This window comes from Temnothorax nylanderi, unplaced genomic scaffold (assembly GCF_030848795.1).
Source record: "Temnothorax nylanderi isolate EJ_2023f unplaced genomic scaffold, tnyl_v1.0 TNYL_tig0121_pilon, whole genome shotgun sequence".
Lineage (NCBI taxonomy): Eukaryota > Metazoa > Arthropoda > Insecta > Hymenoptera > Formicidae > Temnothorax > Temnothorax nylanderi.
The window spans coordinates 265,604-279,314 of NW_027249183.1; the positions used below are offsets into that span (position 1 = coordinate 265,604).

A 13,711-nucleotide genomic window follows, 5' to 3' on the forward strand; every position below is an offset into this window, starting at 1 on the left:
TACACGTATCATAAATAGTTTAAATAATAATAAAGTAAATACATCTTAAACATCCTGAAAAGTTAGAAATATGTAAAATTTTGTTGTAGTGTGCTATACGTTAGAAGATACACTAACCGTTTGATAGTAGAATAAATCAAACAATTGGTGTCAAATGTAATTCACTAGTGTTCTACCGAAAAAACATATCGGCGTTATCTATTTGAAAAGAATAGTCCGCACACCCCAACTAGTATTACATCGACTAATATAATATTTAGAATAAGAAATTGCTTAGATGACATTTTGTATTTATTATGAAATCCGTTACCTATGACAATATTATTTTATTAATTAACTTTTCATGGCTATAACTGTCTCATACCATACACAATAACATTCACGGAAAGATGTCGATATTGCAAAAAATCTTATATTTTATATAGGTACTGCAATATAAAATTACATAAATACGGATACAAACATATACCAAACAATTTGAATATTAAAAAACAGATGTATTTTGAATATCTTACAAAATGTATGAATATGTGTGACATTTCCAGTAAGCAAGCTTGCTTACTGGAAACCTTTTATTGCCTATACATATAAAACGTTTCAGATTTGCTGAATTACAGTCGAAATGTGATGTTACAAGAAGGTTACATGTGTAGCGGGAGGTGTAAGCAATATTAAGCAATTTATAGCAGATTGGATCAGACCTTCGATAAAGTGGAATTAAATATATCCTTATTATTTCCAAACTTAATTATAGAAAGTAGAAAAACTTTTTAACAAAGACGTATATAGTGTGTAGCAGTACGCACTGGACCATGTGGACATATTATTAATTTGATCTAAGTCAATATCCGAAAGTTTCTTATTTTACCCGTGTGGAACGCAAGAAAAGATTCCGTTAGGACACAAAGAAGTGTATGTGTCATAAATAATGTAATTATTTAAGAAAGTAGATAAAACTTAAAAATTAAATAAATGTAACATAATTTTAATTCCAAAAAAGAACGTTTAGAACTTTCCTGGTATATAACAGTTAATAACAAAATTAAAATAAATTCAAAAGAGTTAAATAAACTAGCATAATATGTACCTGCATTAAATATTCTATTGAAAATACTTGTGGACATTATTTGATAAGAATTGCAAATTCGTTAGGTTTATATTGACTATATAGAACACCCCGAGTACAAAGTTGTTTATTGTGACATTTTGTACTCATTATGAATTCCGTTATCATTGTCATTGTTAGTCTGCGATGATCTCTCAAGAGAGTAAGATCGCAATCAACGGTATGTATCTTCAATTTAATGTTAACATCTCGTTTCACAATAGAAGGTAAGATAAAATATATAATAATATACATATAAAAGTGTATATGTGTCAAAAAGAATATAAGTACAATATTTGAGAAGGTAGATATAATTTAAAAATTAAATAAATGTAACATAATTAGGGGAGACCTAGGCGAAGTCGTCACTATTTTTTCGGTGCCGATTTTTAACAACAAAACAAATAATTTTAGTAAAATGTTGTATACCATTGTAAAGAGTGAACCCTTGGCTACAAAATTTATAAGAGCATTTTTAGTCTACTTCGCTTTGTTCAACCGGTATAGAGTAAAAACGACAAAGGTGCAAAAATTGAATTCTCGGACTGGATTTTAAATGAAAATTCATAATTCCGATCATGAAAAATGATAGGATACATTTTATTAATTATTTTTTAATAGAAAAATGGAAACATTAATTAAAAACACGATGGCGGAAAATAATTACAAGAAAACCGCACGCACTTATGTACCCTACGCTCGCACAAAATGTACTGTTTCTCGTCAGTTCTGTTCTCTGTCATCTCTGAGCACACGCATGCAGCACATATTATCCAAATCCTCGTCGGAATCCGACCACTGCTGCTTCCTTGACTTTGATTTTCGCCCGAAGCCTCCATGATATCGTACGGCCACGTCATCCAAGTGTGCTATTTCATCATTATTCTTCTTCAGCCAGTCGTTCAACGTAGTTATCTCAGGATTCCAAATTGTTTTGCGGCTACTTTTTTTGTCTTAATTTTATCTTTTGTCTTAATTTTGTCTTACTTTGTCTTAATTTTATCTTTTTTCATCGCAAGAACTGCCTTCCTGAGTTGCTTCTTGTCGACGGGAGTCATTTTGCGATGGTACGTGCGTTTTTCTTCCAATTGAAAAATACAATGACGCATTTGCAACAAAAAATAGAGTGAAACCACCGGGATAAAGTCGTCACAGTGACGAGTCCGTCCCGGTGGCTTGGTGACGACTTCGCCCCGGACACAGATTTTAAGTTTGATCGCTCATGAAATATTAGAAATCAACGAAAATAAAAAAATTTTCAATGGATTCGTGTTCAGCATGCATTACTCTTCAGAATCACTTATATCGAGATTCGGAGAGAAAATATAATATTTAAAATATTAAAAATTTTCGACGCGCAAAAAATTTCACTTTTGACCTTCGAAAACACGTTTGCCTTAATGAAAATCACAACATGACATATAATCTCTCACTAAACTCCGTTGGTCACATGGGACCCATAAGTAGCGTTTACAATATTAATGGCAAGTTCACACAACATACAGATTTTGAGATAATTGTAGTGATAACTCCGCCCGGGTGACGACTTCGCCCCGGTCTCCCCTAATTTAAATTCTAAAAATTTAAGATTGTATAAAACTTTTTTAGTATATGTATAATGAGTTAACAATGGCTGCGTTTTGCCGAACCTCTGCTTAGGCTGCGTTCGGGGAGCGCGCTTTAGCGCTATTGCATCGTTCTTTCTTTATCGCTCATCAAGTGTAGAACAAGGATAGAATAAGCAAATAGCGCTAATAGCGCGCTCCCCGAACGTAGCCTTAGCAAGCACAAATTAGCAATTAAGTGCAATTGGTTGGATCCAAAGGTAAGAACTAATCACATTCAATTGCTACTTTGCGCTTAGCTAAGCAGAGGTTCGGCAAAACGCAGCCAATATGCAATAAGTTTGATAACAGATTTCAAATATTTGAATAAATTCGCGAAAAATGTATCCACATTAAATAGCTTATCAAAAATTTTGTGAAAATTAACATGAAGAGACGTTGAAATCTGTTTATTATAAATGATATCTTGTACTTATTATGGAATTCGTTATTGATAATATCATTGTTAGGTGCGGTGGCCTCTCGAAAAAGTAAGATCGCAATCACCAAAAATATATTTCTTACACGCATAAAATAATCTAAAATTTCTGTAAAATAATAAAAACTTTTCAAATTTAAATTATTATTTAAATTATTTAATTAACATATAATTATTTAAATAGTAGGAACCCACACAGCAAAATATATCACCAAGATATTTAGAAGATATCTGAATGACGGAATATCTGATTGCGCAAGATATCATGAGAATATCTCAGAGACATCTCCAATTGATTATAAAAAGCCATGATAATTTTATCTCAGATATGATATCTGATTCTGCATATATGTCGGATATCTATGCCTCATTTAAAAGCAGATATGTTACATACAACCCAAATAGCAAGAAGAAAAGAAGAATTCTTTTTAAATTCTCGATTTATGAAATTAATTCTTTTTCCGTACGTATTTATTCTCTGTTCTAAAATGATTCTTAAGAGTTCATAAGAAATTCATTTTTATGTCATCAATTCTGAGTCCTTCTTCAAATATAAAAGAAGTTCTTTTCATAAGAATTCGCAATAAATTCAAAATTATGCTTCAATACTTTTCCAATATTTTGCATTTTGCCATCTCTGCACTGTATGATATCTCGGAGGTATCACGAAAAATATTAGAGCCAAGTATCTCACAGGCTTGCCTTTTATCCTAATGCGTAAGAATTTTTACTTACGAGACCGTTAATAATTCATATTCCGAGCGTTCCAGACTCCGACAGGTACGGATCTACATCACTTATAGGTGCTGACCGAATGGATGGTTATAAAGGTAACCAAAAACCAAAATCCTTCGTCTTCCGTAGAAAGAAAAGAAGAAGAACTTTATTCACACATATTCTAGCGCTCATAAGCATAAATTTTAATTGGGTGACGTATTCAATATTAGGGCCAAAGCACATATGACAGTCGTAGTCGTGGACGTAAGTAAAGCCCCGGACACACACTTTTTCGTAACAGTAACAGTAAAGTTTCGACCAATCGCGTTGCTCGATTCGGGAACGTATGGCCGTACGTTCCCGATTCAAGCAACGCGATTGGTCGAAACTTTACTGTTACTGTTACGAAAAAGTGTGTGTCCGGGCCCTAACGCACAAGCTTTGGCGTATCCTTATTTGTCAGGTCGGGGACTATGACCGTCGTATATTGCTACGCCATGTTATGTGCTTTGGCCCATATTCTCCTCAAATTCAATTGTGATTGAACAATTTCTTAAGGCTTAGGGCTTAAAACACCTATTGTAGATGAGCACTTACGCGACACGCAAGCCAATCTTACGGCAACGCACGAAGAAAAGCGTAATGTAACGTACATAACATTAAGATTGGCTTGCGTGTCGCGTAACGCAATATTCTCACGTAAGGCGTAAGACCCCTGGAGGTCGATTCTGTATTTTGAGACGAGGTGAAAATTACAAAAGTGAACAGATTTACTAGATTTCGACAATGAAATTGTAGATTCTCTAGTGAATTTCCTCACTTTTGTAATTTTCACCTCGTCCCAAGATACAGAATCGACGTACGCTACGGCAATGTTCGTGTGCTGGCCTAATGAGTCTAATCTTATGTTGATTTGTAGTTTTTTACTGAATAAGAAATGTCATCGCCGAACATTCTTTATAGATCGATTACACATGAGATGAAACTCATCCCAATATTTTCCTCGGATAGCGAAATACGATAGCAGCTAGGGTATTCGCATATAATCGGCCAATAACTGTGGAATATATTTGATTAATCGTTTGCTTGTTAGATGAATCGTTTGCTTTATAGAAAATTGTGAGGGACTGCCTGAAACTGCTTTAAAGATATCTCTGATATTTATTGAATCGTTGCAGATGAGATGCTATTTGTTTTATGTAAACGATTTTGAGATGATTTAATTTTTCCAGAAAATAAATTGTATGTAATTGAAGGATTAAATAATGTTTAATTATGTTAGTCATATTTATGTAAATTATTTCAGTTGACTTATTGTTAAAATGTATTATAAGGAAGTATTTTTAAATAGGCCATTGAGATTTATTTTATTTGTTACAACGAGAAAGAAATATTGTGCTTATATGTATATATTTATTATGGATCTATCACTGACGTTGTCGATTGTACGACGTTGTTTTGTCGATTGTAAAGATATGTTAAAATACGACTAATTTGTTTTACATAAGACTTTTCTTTTAGATTTAAATTTATTAAGATTTTTCGGCGTAAAATTATTAAACTACTTTATCAATGCGGTAAATTCTTCGAATACAGAAATTGAAATTATTCTAATTATAAGATTTGTACGTCTCAACTACACACTTCTCCAACATTTCAGTTTTCTCTTTGAGTATGCACCTGCCTTGTTTTAAATGTAAAGAGTGGATAATTCATATGTTTTTCAAGAACTATAATCGAACTATGTACATAGAATGTACTATAAAATTTTCTTGTTTTATATCTTCATTGAATAACGTCAAGATATTTTCTTGTCAGTTGGTTGTAAATTGCAAATAAATGTCTCAAATTTCTTGAGCATAACTTATTGTTATTAATCTAATGATGTTAGACATGTATTACGATGGTTAACTGCTAGTATATATAAATATCTCCTATCTTATATTATTGATACTGGCGTTGGTATTTATATAAAACTACAACAATTTGGCATAGGATAACTTATAAATATTATCCTAGTGAATGAAGTAGATAAATGAGGGGTGTATACCGAATAGTCTTCAGGAGTATTCAACTAGCCAGTCACAGATCTAACGATATCCTGCTGTAGGCGACGGAGGTAAAGGCGAAGGATAGCCTGGTGTTGCCGACGGATATCCTGGGGTAGCCGAGGGATAGCTTGGTGTCACAGAGGGATATCCCGATGTGGAAGAAGGAGAACTCACAGTTGGGCCAGCAGGACTGTAGTTTGATGCAGAAGGAATGGAGACGGAAGGTTGGCTCGGAAAGTTTTGTTGCTCGGGGAACGTTCCACTGGACGCGCTAGCACTAGCCGAACTTGAGGCGGTCGCAAAACTTGAGCCACCAGCTGGACCGCTCAACTTTACCACACCCGTCGGAAGATTTGAAAGACCATCCGAAAGACTGGGCAAAAATGAAGGAGCACCTGCGGTCCCGAAACTTGAGCCACCAGCTGGACCGCTCAACTTTACCACACCCGTCGGAAGATTCGAAAGACCATCCGAAGGACTGGGCAAAAATGAGGGAGCATCTGCATTTGACGCAGCTGGTGATCCGGCGATGATCCCTTGCTGTCCGTACGGTGGTAAATACGTGGGCGCGGGTGTCGACACTGATGGTTGTTGATTAATAGAAGGAGGTAGATATCTAGCAGGCGGGCGTGGAGGTGGTGGTTGTGGTCGAGGTGGCGGTAGATATGTACGGCGTGTAGGAGGGGGAGGCGGCGGCGGAGGAGGAGGGGGTGGCGGTGGAGGTGGCGGAGGAGGGGGAGGCGGTGGAGGTGGCGGAGGAGGGGGAGGAGGAGGTGGTGGCGGCGGTGGTGGAGGTGGTGGTGGTGGTGGTGGTGAAGGAGGTGGTATGTATTTAGGTGGTGGCGGAGGAGGAGGGGGAGGAGGAGGAGGAGGAGGAGGTGGTGGTGGTGGTGGCGGAGGTGGAGGAGGAGGAGGAGGAGGAGGAGGAGGAGGTGGTGGTGGTGAAGGAGGTGGTATGTATTTAGGTGGTGGTGGCGGAGGAGGAGGGGGAGGAGGAGGTGGTGGAGGAGGAGGAGGAGGAGGAGGAGGAGGTGGTGGTGGTGGTGGTGGTGGTGGTGGTGGTGGTGGTGGTGGTGGTGGAGGAGGAGGAGGAGGAGGAGGTGGTGGTGGTGGTGGTGGTGGTGAAGGAGGTGGTATGTATCTAGGTGGTGGTGGCGGAGGAGGAGGTGGAGGAGGAGGTGGTGGCGGTGGAGGGGGTGGAGGTGGAGGTGGTGGCGGAGGAGGAGGGGGAGGAGGAGGAGGAGGAGGGGGAGGAGGTGGTGGTGGTGCAGGATAAGAATAACTAGGCTGAGCGCTTGGATATCCTTGTTGACCACCTCTTTCCGTTGGTAACGAGAATGGCACGTTGGGTCGCTGATAAGAATATCCTGCTTGACGGCTGACGCGCGGCCAATGTGCGCCAGCGCAATTGATCACCAACAAGATATATATTACCTAAAAATTATAACAAAATGCACTGTAGTGCCGAAATAAAAGCGAATAAAGAGACAATAATGTTGAGACAACTTACCCATTTTGATGGTAGCATAAGCATTTCGCGTATGCTAGTCGTGCAACATGACAGTCGCTTTTATACGGGTGTTTTTACATTATCAGATTCATTTTCTGCGCCCTACCTGAAGACTGCATCCATCTAATGGCATTCTACTAACTCAAGTGATAGTTACAGCTTATTAAACTCGCTATTACACTCACCGCAAAATTGCGGGTTTCAAGTAGGGCAATGGCAAATTTTCTTTTCATCTTGTAAGAAACTCTTAGATATGTTGAAATAAAACTTCTATTTAGTACGACTATAATAATGTAAATATAGGATGTGAGCATCATAAACATTTACTCATTTTGTAGCTATCTAGACACTCTTATGAACAAATAAGTCATATTACAGAATAATGAAATTTATTGGCAATTACAAGTTTAGATATATGTATATTATGTAGTGTGTTAAATATTTATTTTGTTATATATCTATTTTGTTTAAAATAATGTTAACATAAATATTATTCATTCATTCATTCATAGATATTTGTCAATGTCATCAAACTTGCAGCATTCTCTCCGACCCATTTCATTTAACATTATGCGTTTTCTGACACATTCTAGATATGGCTTTGGAATGAATATTAAAATTATGTTATCTGCAATACATAGCCATAATAAGATATTTTGTATTCTTCAAAAAAAAATATATATATACATATATATTATATATATTGCACATTACATTTTCCTCTCTTATAAAAGTAATTACCTAAAAAGAAATAACAAACATCTCGCGCGTTGCACAGCGATGGTATTGCAACCGCATTGCAACCATTTCAAAATTATAAGACAGAGCCAAATAACAAGTTAGTATATGTATATAAGTGAGAGGAAAATACCGTCATGAAAATAGACTTATCTCGAAAATGGAAGTTGCAAAATTGTAATATCACAGTTTTGTACAGACGTTGCACATATTACTTACACGACCTATAATTTTAAACATTTAAAATATTACGTGATTGAACTATATATTACAAAAAGAACTTTGTTTTATTTAAATGATATAAAAAAATATCTATGATATAATATAATATTTCCTGCATATTTCCTGAAGAAGAGATAGAAAATATAAAAACGTATTCATAAAGACATAAAGACATAAATACATACTCAGATAGACACATGTCGGCATTTTTGTCTGCATAGTGACGAAATTTGAAAATAGAAAATTGCTGCTATAGTTATTCAAAGATTCGTCCTCGTACGACATGAATTAGTAAATAAAAGAGGTCTTCTCATGCTGTAAAAATTGCAGCAATATGTTGCTTATTTTTCCAAAAACAGCGCAATTAATTCGACATTACTGGAGCAGTAAGAAGTTGCAATAACATAGTGAACATGTTGACTTAAATTATGATAAGAAATGATAATAATATTAAAGTAACATTGTGTTAAAATAATATTTATAATTAAATATTTGTAACATATTGCGTAAATAAAATTAACTTAATTTGTTTGGAATGACTGCGGACAATCGGAGATTGGTCAAAGAACAACGCGGCGCTTCCAAGCCATGTGGCATAATTTCTATAATATACATAATTAACAACAACAATAAGTCACACCTCCAGGGTGGAGTCGTCACTCCATTCTCGGACTGGATTTTAAATAAAAATTCATAATTCTGATCATAAAAAATGATAGGATACATATTTTATTAATTAATTATTTTTTAATAGAAAAATGGAACATTAATAAAAACACGATGGCGGAAAATATAATTACAAGAAAAGCGCACGCACACTTATATGTACCCTACGCTCGCACGAAATGCACTGTTTCTCGTCAGCTCTGTTCTCTGTCATCTCTGAGCACACGCAGCACATATTATCCAAATCCTCGTCGGAATCCGACCACTGCTGCTTCCTTGACTTTAATTTTCGCCCGAAGCCTTCATGATATCGTATACGGCCACATCATCCATCAAGTGTGCTATTTCATCATTATTCTTCTTCAGTCAGTCGTTCAACATAGTTCTCGGGACTCCAAATCCCTGCAGGTAGCACATATTAGTTTCATATACGTTTTTTGAACGTATACTACATAGTTTCATAACCGTAAAGAACTTTAAGAAACGTTTGACCAAAAATGCTTTTGAAACCATATGATTTAAGAAACGTATTTTTTACGTTTCTACAGTTAACAAAAATATTTGTTAAATTTTTCTTTTCAAAATTATAATTTGCTTTATCCATATATAACAGCTTTAATAGTCTTTTTTGAAACATTTAAATTTATATTGCACAAAATAATTTATTTGTTCGGACAAAGGACCCCGCAACGGTCTCTGGGTTTTTGGCTCCCAGTCAGAGCTTAGAAAACTTCCAACAGTTGCAAAATAAACGTTCTGCTAAACGTGGCTATTGAAAGACGTTTATATGTTTGTTCTGTTTTGAAGAATTTCCTGAATTGGCGTACACACATCAGTAGTGCAATAGAGGAGACCGGGGCTCGTTGGCACAGTTTTCACAATTTTCACAATTTCGGCATTTGATTTTTTAAACAACTAAGGGTGCCGTCCCATGCAGGACGGAATTTCGGAAAACGGAATCTCGGAATCATTCTGATTGGTTAGCCCCATGGGGCACAGTACAAGCCCCATGAGGCTAACCAATCAGAATGATTCCGAGATTCCGTTTTCCGAAATTCCGTCCTGCATGGGACGGCATCCTAACAGCTCCGTGCCATGGGGAACCCACTCACTAAATAACGGAACGGAATTGAAACGGAACTACTCTGATTGGTTAACCCCCCACCATATCTCTTTTCCGTTACTGTTCCGTTCCGCTATTTCTTCTCCATCGGGATGCACCCTAATACGTCGGTGATAGGCCGACAGCAAAGCACGGGCATATATATATAATGTGCCTGCGCGATCCTCTTTACATATGCTAAATGTCTTCTTGTAATTAAAATAAACACTTTGGGAAGCTTGTGGGGCCTGTATTTGAACGTGCTTCCCATCGATGGCCCCCACACAATGAGAAAACTGCCATTCTTCCCAAAATCCAGCACTCACCTCACGCCACTCCGCTTCATTTGCTGGAGGGTTCACACAAATACACTCTTTAATACACTGACAAGTGCTCGAGTGGTTTCGGCCAGGATCTGAGAGACAGTGCTCTCGCCACATCGATAGGAAAAGCTCAGAGTATTTTGACTGTCTCCTGCTGCCAAGAATCTGCAAAGCAAATTTACACATTGAATCGACTCCTGAGAAATTGATAAGATAAGCAAACATTGATGATCTTACCTCAATGTCATAGCAAGCCTCTGAGTGGGTGAAAGAGCAGTGTACATTTCTCGCTTCTTTATCAGTGGACCAACCAAGCTCAGGAGATACTCGAATCTAAAGCCTTGTGTACACGATACTAGAAATCGGTCCGAGTTTCGGTTTAAGCCAATCAACTTGCAGCTCTTACAGAAAAGCAGCAGTTTCATTGGCTTAAACCGAAACTCGGACCAATTTCTAGTATCGTGTACACAAGGCTTTACAGAAAAGCAGCAGTTTCATTGGCTTAAACCGAAACTCGGACCGATTTCTATTATCGTGTACACAAGACTTAAGCCCTAAAGCCCGGTGTCCACGATGCAAGAACTGTGTCCAAGTTTCGGTTTAAGCCAATCAACTTGCAGCTCTTACAGAAAAGTAGCAGTTTCATTGGCTTAAACCGAAACTTGGACACAGTTCTTGCATCGTGGACACCGGGCTTAAGAAATTGACCAATCACAGTCAATTATTCTCCTCAAATTCAACTGTGATTGAACAATTTCTTAACCAATAAACTTTTGGTTCTAAAGCCTTGTGTACACGATACTAGAAATTGGTCCGAGTTTCGGTTTAAGCCAATCAACTTGCAGCTCTTACAGAAAAGCAGCAGTTTCATTGGCTTAAACCGAAACTCGGACCGATTTCTAGTATCGTGTACACAAGGCTTAAGCCAATGAAACTGCTGCTTTTCTGTAAGAGCTGCAAGTTGATTGGCTTAAACCGAAACTTGGACCGATTTCTAGTATCGTGTACACAAGGCTCTACGGAAAAGCAACACGTTGATTGGCTACCGCGTCGCTTCTTGCCGCGCGGCAAGCGTTTCCGCGTCCTGTGTGCAGAAGCCGCAGAGTTTCCACTGAGCGCGTCACGCGTCGTGTCATTCGAGTTAACCAATCAAAACATCCCATTTTGATCCCGTCACAAGTAATGTAATAAAATGGGATGTGTTGATTGGTTAACTTGTGATGACGCGACGCGTGATGCGCTCAGTGGAAACTCAGCCTGTTCGTGGCGCGTCGCTGCACGGCGCGGCACTGTAAAGGTGGAAGCACATAAAATTGCAGGAGCCATGGGCAGAATGCAGAAACCATATGCGCATGCGCTATGGTATTTGTAGAGCTCTACAAATACCATAGCGCATGCGCATATGGCTTCTGCATTCTGCCCATGGCTCCTGCAATTTTATGTGCTTCCACCTTAAGGGTGCGGTCACATGGACTGATATTTTCCGCGTAAGAGCCACCGCAAGACTCTCGTATGATCTTGTAGCGTAACGTAACGTGAGCCAACGCACAAGAAACGTATCGATTAGAGCTTCCGCACAAGCTCTCGCATGGTAACGTAACGTAGATCAACGCACAAGAAACGTATAACGCCGTAACGACCGTAAAGCTGGCCACACACACTTTTTCGTAACAGTAACAGTAAGATTTCGACCTATCGCGTTGCTCGATTCGGGAACGTACGGCCGTACGTTCCCGAATCGAGCAACGCGATTGGTTGAAACTCTACTGTTACTGTTACGAAAAAGTGTGTGTCCGGGGCCTAACCAATACGTTTCTTGTGCGTTGGCTCACGTTACGTTACGCTACGTGATCATACGAGAGTCTTGTGCGGTGGCTCTAACGCGTATCGCGTAACCAATCAGAAGCGCGAATATGCGTAATCGAAAATGCGAAACACTTCTAATTGGTTACGCGGTAACGCGTTACGCGGAAAATACATGCCATGTGACTTCAGCCTAACATATTGGCCGCGTTCAGCAGACCAAGCCGCTCAGTAGCAGTCGAACGTGATTGGCTCTTACTTTTAGAACCAACCAATCAACGCGGAGTGTTAATACGACGAACTCAACAGTTGTGTCTGCTGGGTTGCGTTCCAAAATTCACTCTGGGTAACTAAAATCTATAGTTTACGTCACGTACACTATAGCATTTTAGTTAACTAGAGTGAATTTTGGAACGCAGCCCTGAACGCGGCCATTGTTGTGTGTGTTGGTTGTTGGTTCCGTTCTGTGGAAGATTTGCTGTCACTCGATGAAATTCAGCAAGATGAACATCACTTCAGCAGGTGAATCGCCGAATAATCTTTCATTGCTCAAATAGTGTCGGTCTTTCATCGATTATGCGAAAATTTGACCGCTTTTGCAGGAACTTTTGCACGATGATTTGCAAGTCGTGCGAAACTTAACCTCGAAATCTCTTCGACAATTTCGGAGCAACCATTTTTGGCATAATAAAGAGAAATAAATAAATAAATTTTACATTAATTTATCGAGTAATATAAAGATTTTGTTTTATATTATTTATTATTTTATTATTTATTATTTTTGCGTGATAAAGAGAAATAAAGAAACAAATTTCACAGAAACTTATCGAGCAATACAAAGATTTTGTTTTATATTATTTAATATTTTTATCATTTATTATTTTTGCGCACGTAATATTAATTGTAATATATCATGATTGTATGATAACATCAATTTGAATGCAATTAAAATTGTTTCAGCTGGCATAATCTCCTTATTGGAGGAACCAATGCCTGAATTGAAGGTCTTTGCCTTGAAAAAGTTGGACATGATAGTTGATGAATTCTGGCCTGAAATTTCTGAAGCTATAGAGAAAATGTATGTAGGAAAAGAACAAAATAAGATTTTTATTGATTCTGACTATTTATCATTATTACAATTGTTATTATATCTTATTGTTTGTCCTATTGCTTGTTAGATTCCTATTCTCTAAACAAATACCTTATTTGCAGTGAGATCCTGCACGAAGATAAATTATTTCAACAACATGAGTTGGCCGCCCTAGTTGCCAGCAAAGTATATTATCATTTGGGGAGTTTCGAGGATTCATTGACTTATGCCCTTGGGGCGGGAGAGCTATTTGACGTCAATGCTCGAAATGAATATGTCGACACTACTATTGGTATGTGCTGAAATCATTATGAGTGGCATTTAATCTCTTAACCTATTAA

At 37.8% G+C, this 13,711-nt stretch overlaps 1 protein-coding gene and 1 long non-coding RNA gene across 2 annotated transcripts in view; one reads left to right on the top strand and one right to left on the bottom strand.

The window, feature by feature from the left end:
- Positions 1 to 7,798: 7,798 nt before the first annotated feature.
- LOC139776502 (uncharacterized) lies at positions 7,799 to 10,798 on the bottom strand. The gene is made up of 3 exons (XR_011719098.1): positions 10,715 to 10,798; positions 10,481 to 10,642; positions 7,799 to 9,454 (listed from the first exon to the last, which is right to left on the bottom strand). It is a non-coding gene; the product is annotated as an uncharacterized lncRNA (long non-coding RNA).
- A 1,897-nt stretch (positions 10,799 to 12,695) lies between these two features.
- The window catches only part of Rpn2 (Regulatory particle non-ATPase 2), a 50,451-nt gene continuing 49,435 nt past the window's right edge, over positions 12,696 to 13,711 (top strand). Inside the window, exons 1-3 of the mRNA XM_071713203.1 lie at positions 12,696 to 12,802; positions 13,241 to 13,358; positions 13,493 to 13,662. Of these exons, the coding sequence (XP_071569304.1) occupies positions 12,769 to 12,802; positions 13,241 to 13,358; positions 13,493 to 13,662 (322 nt within the window). The 5' untranslated portion in view covers positions 12,696 to 12,768. The remainder of the gene's footprint in view (positions 12,803 to 13,240; positions 13,359 to 13,492; positions 13,663 to 13,711) is intronic.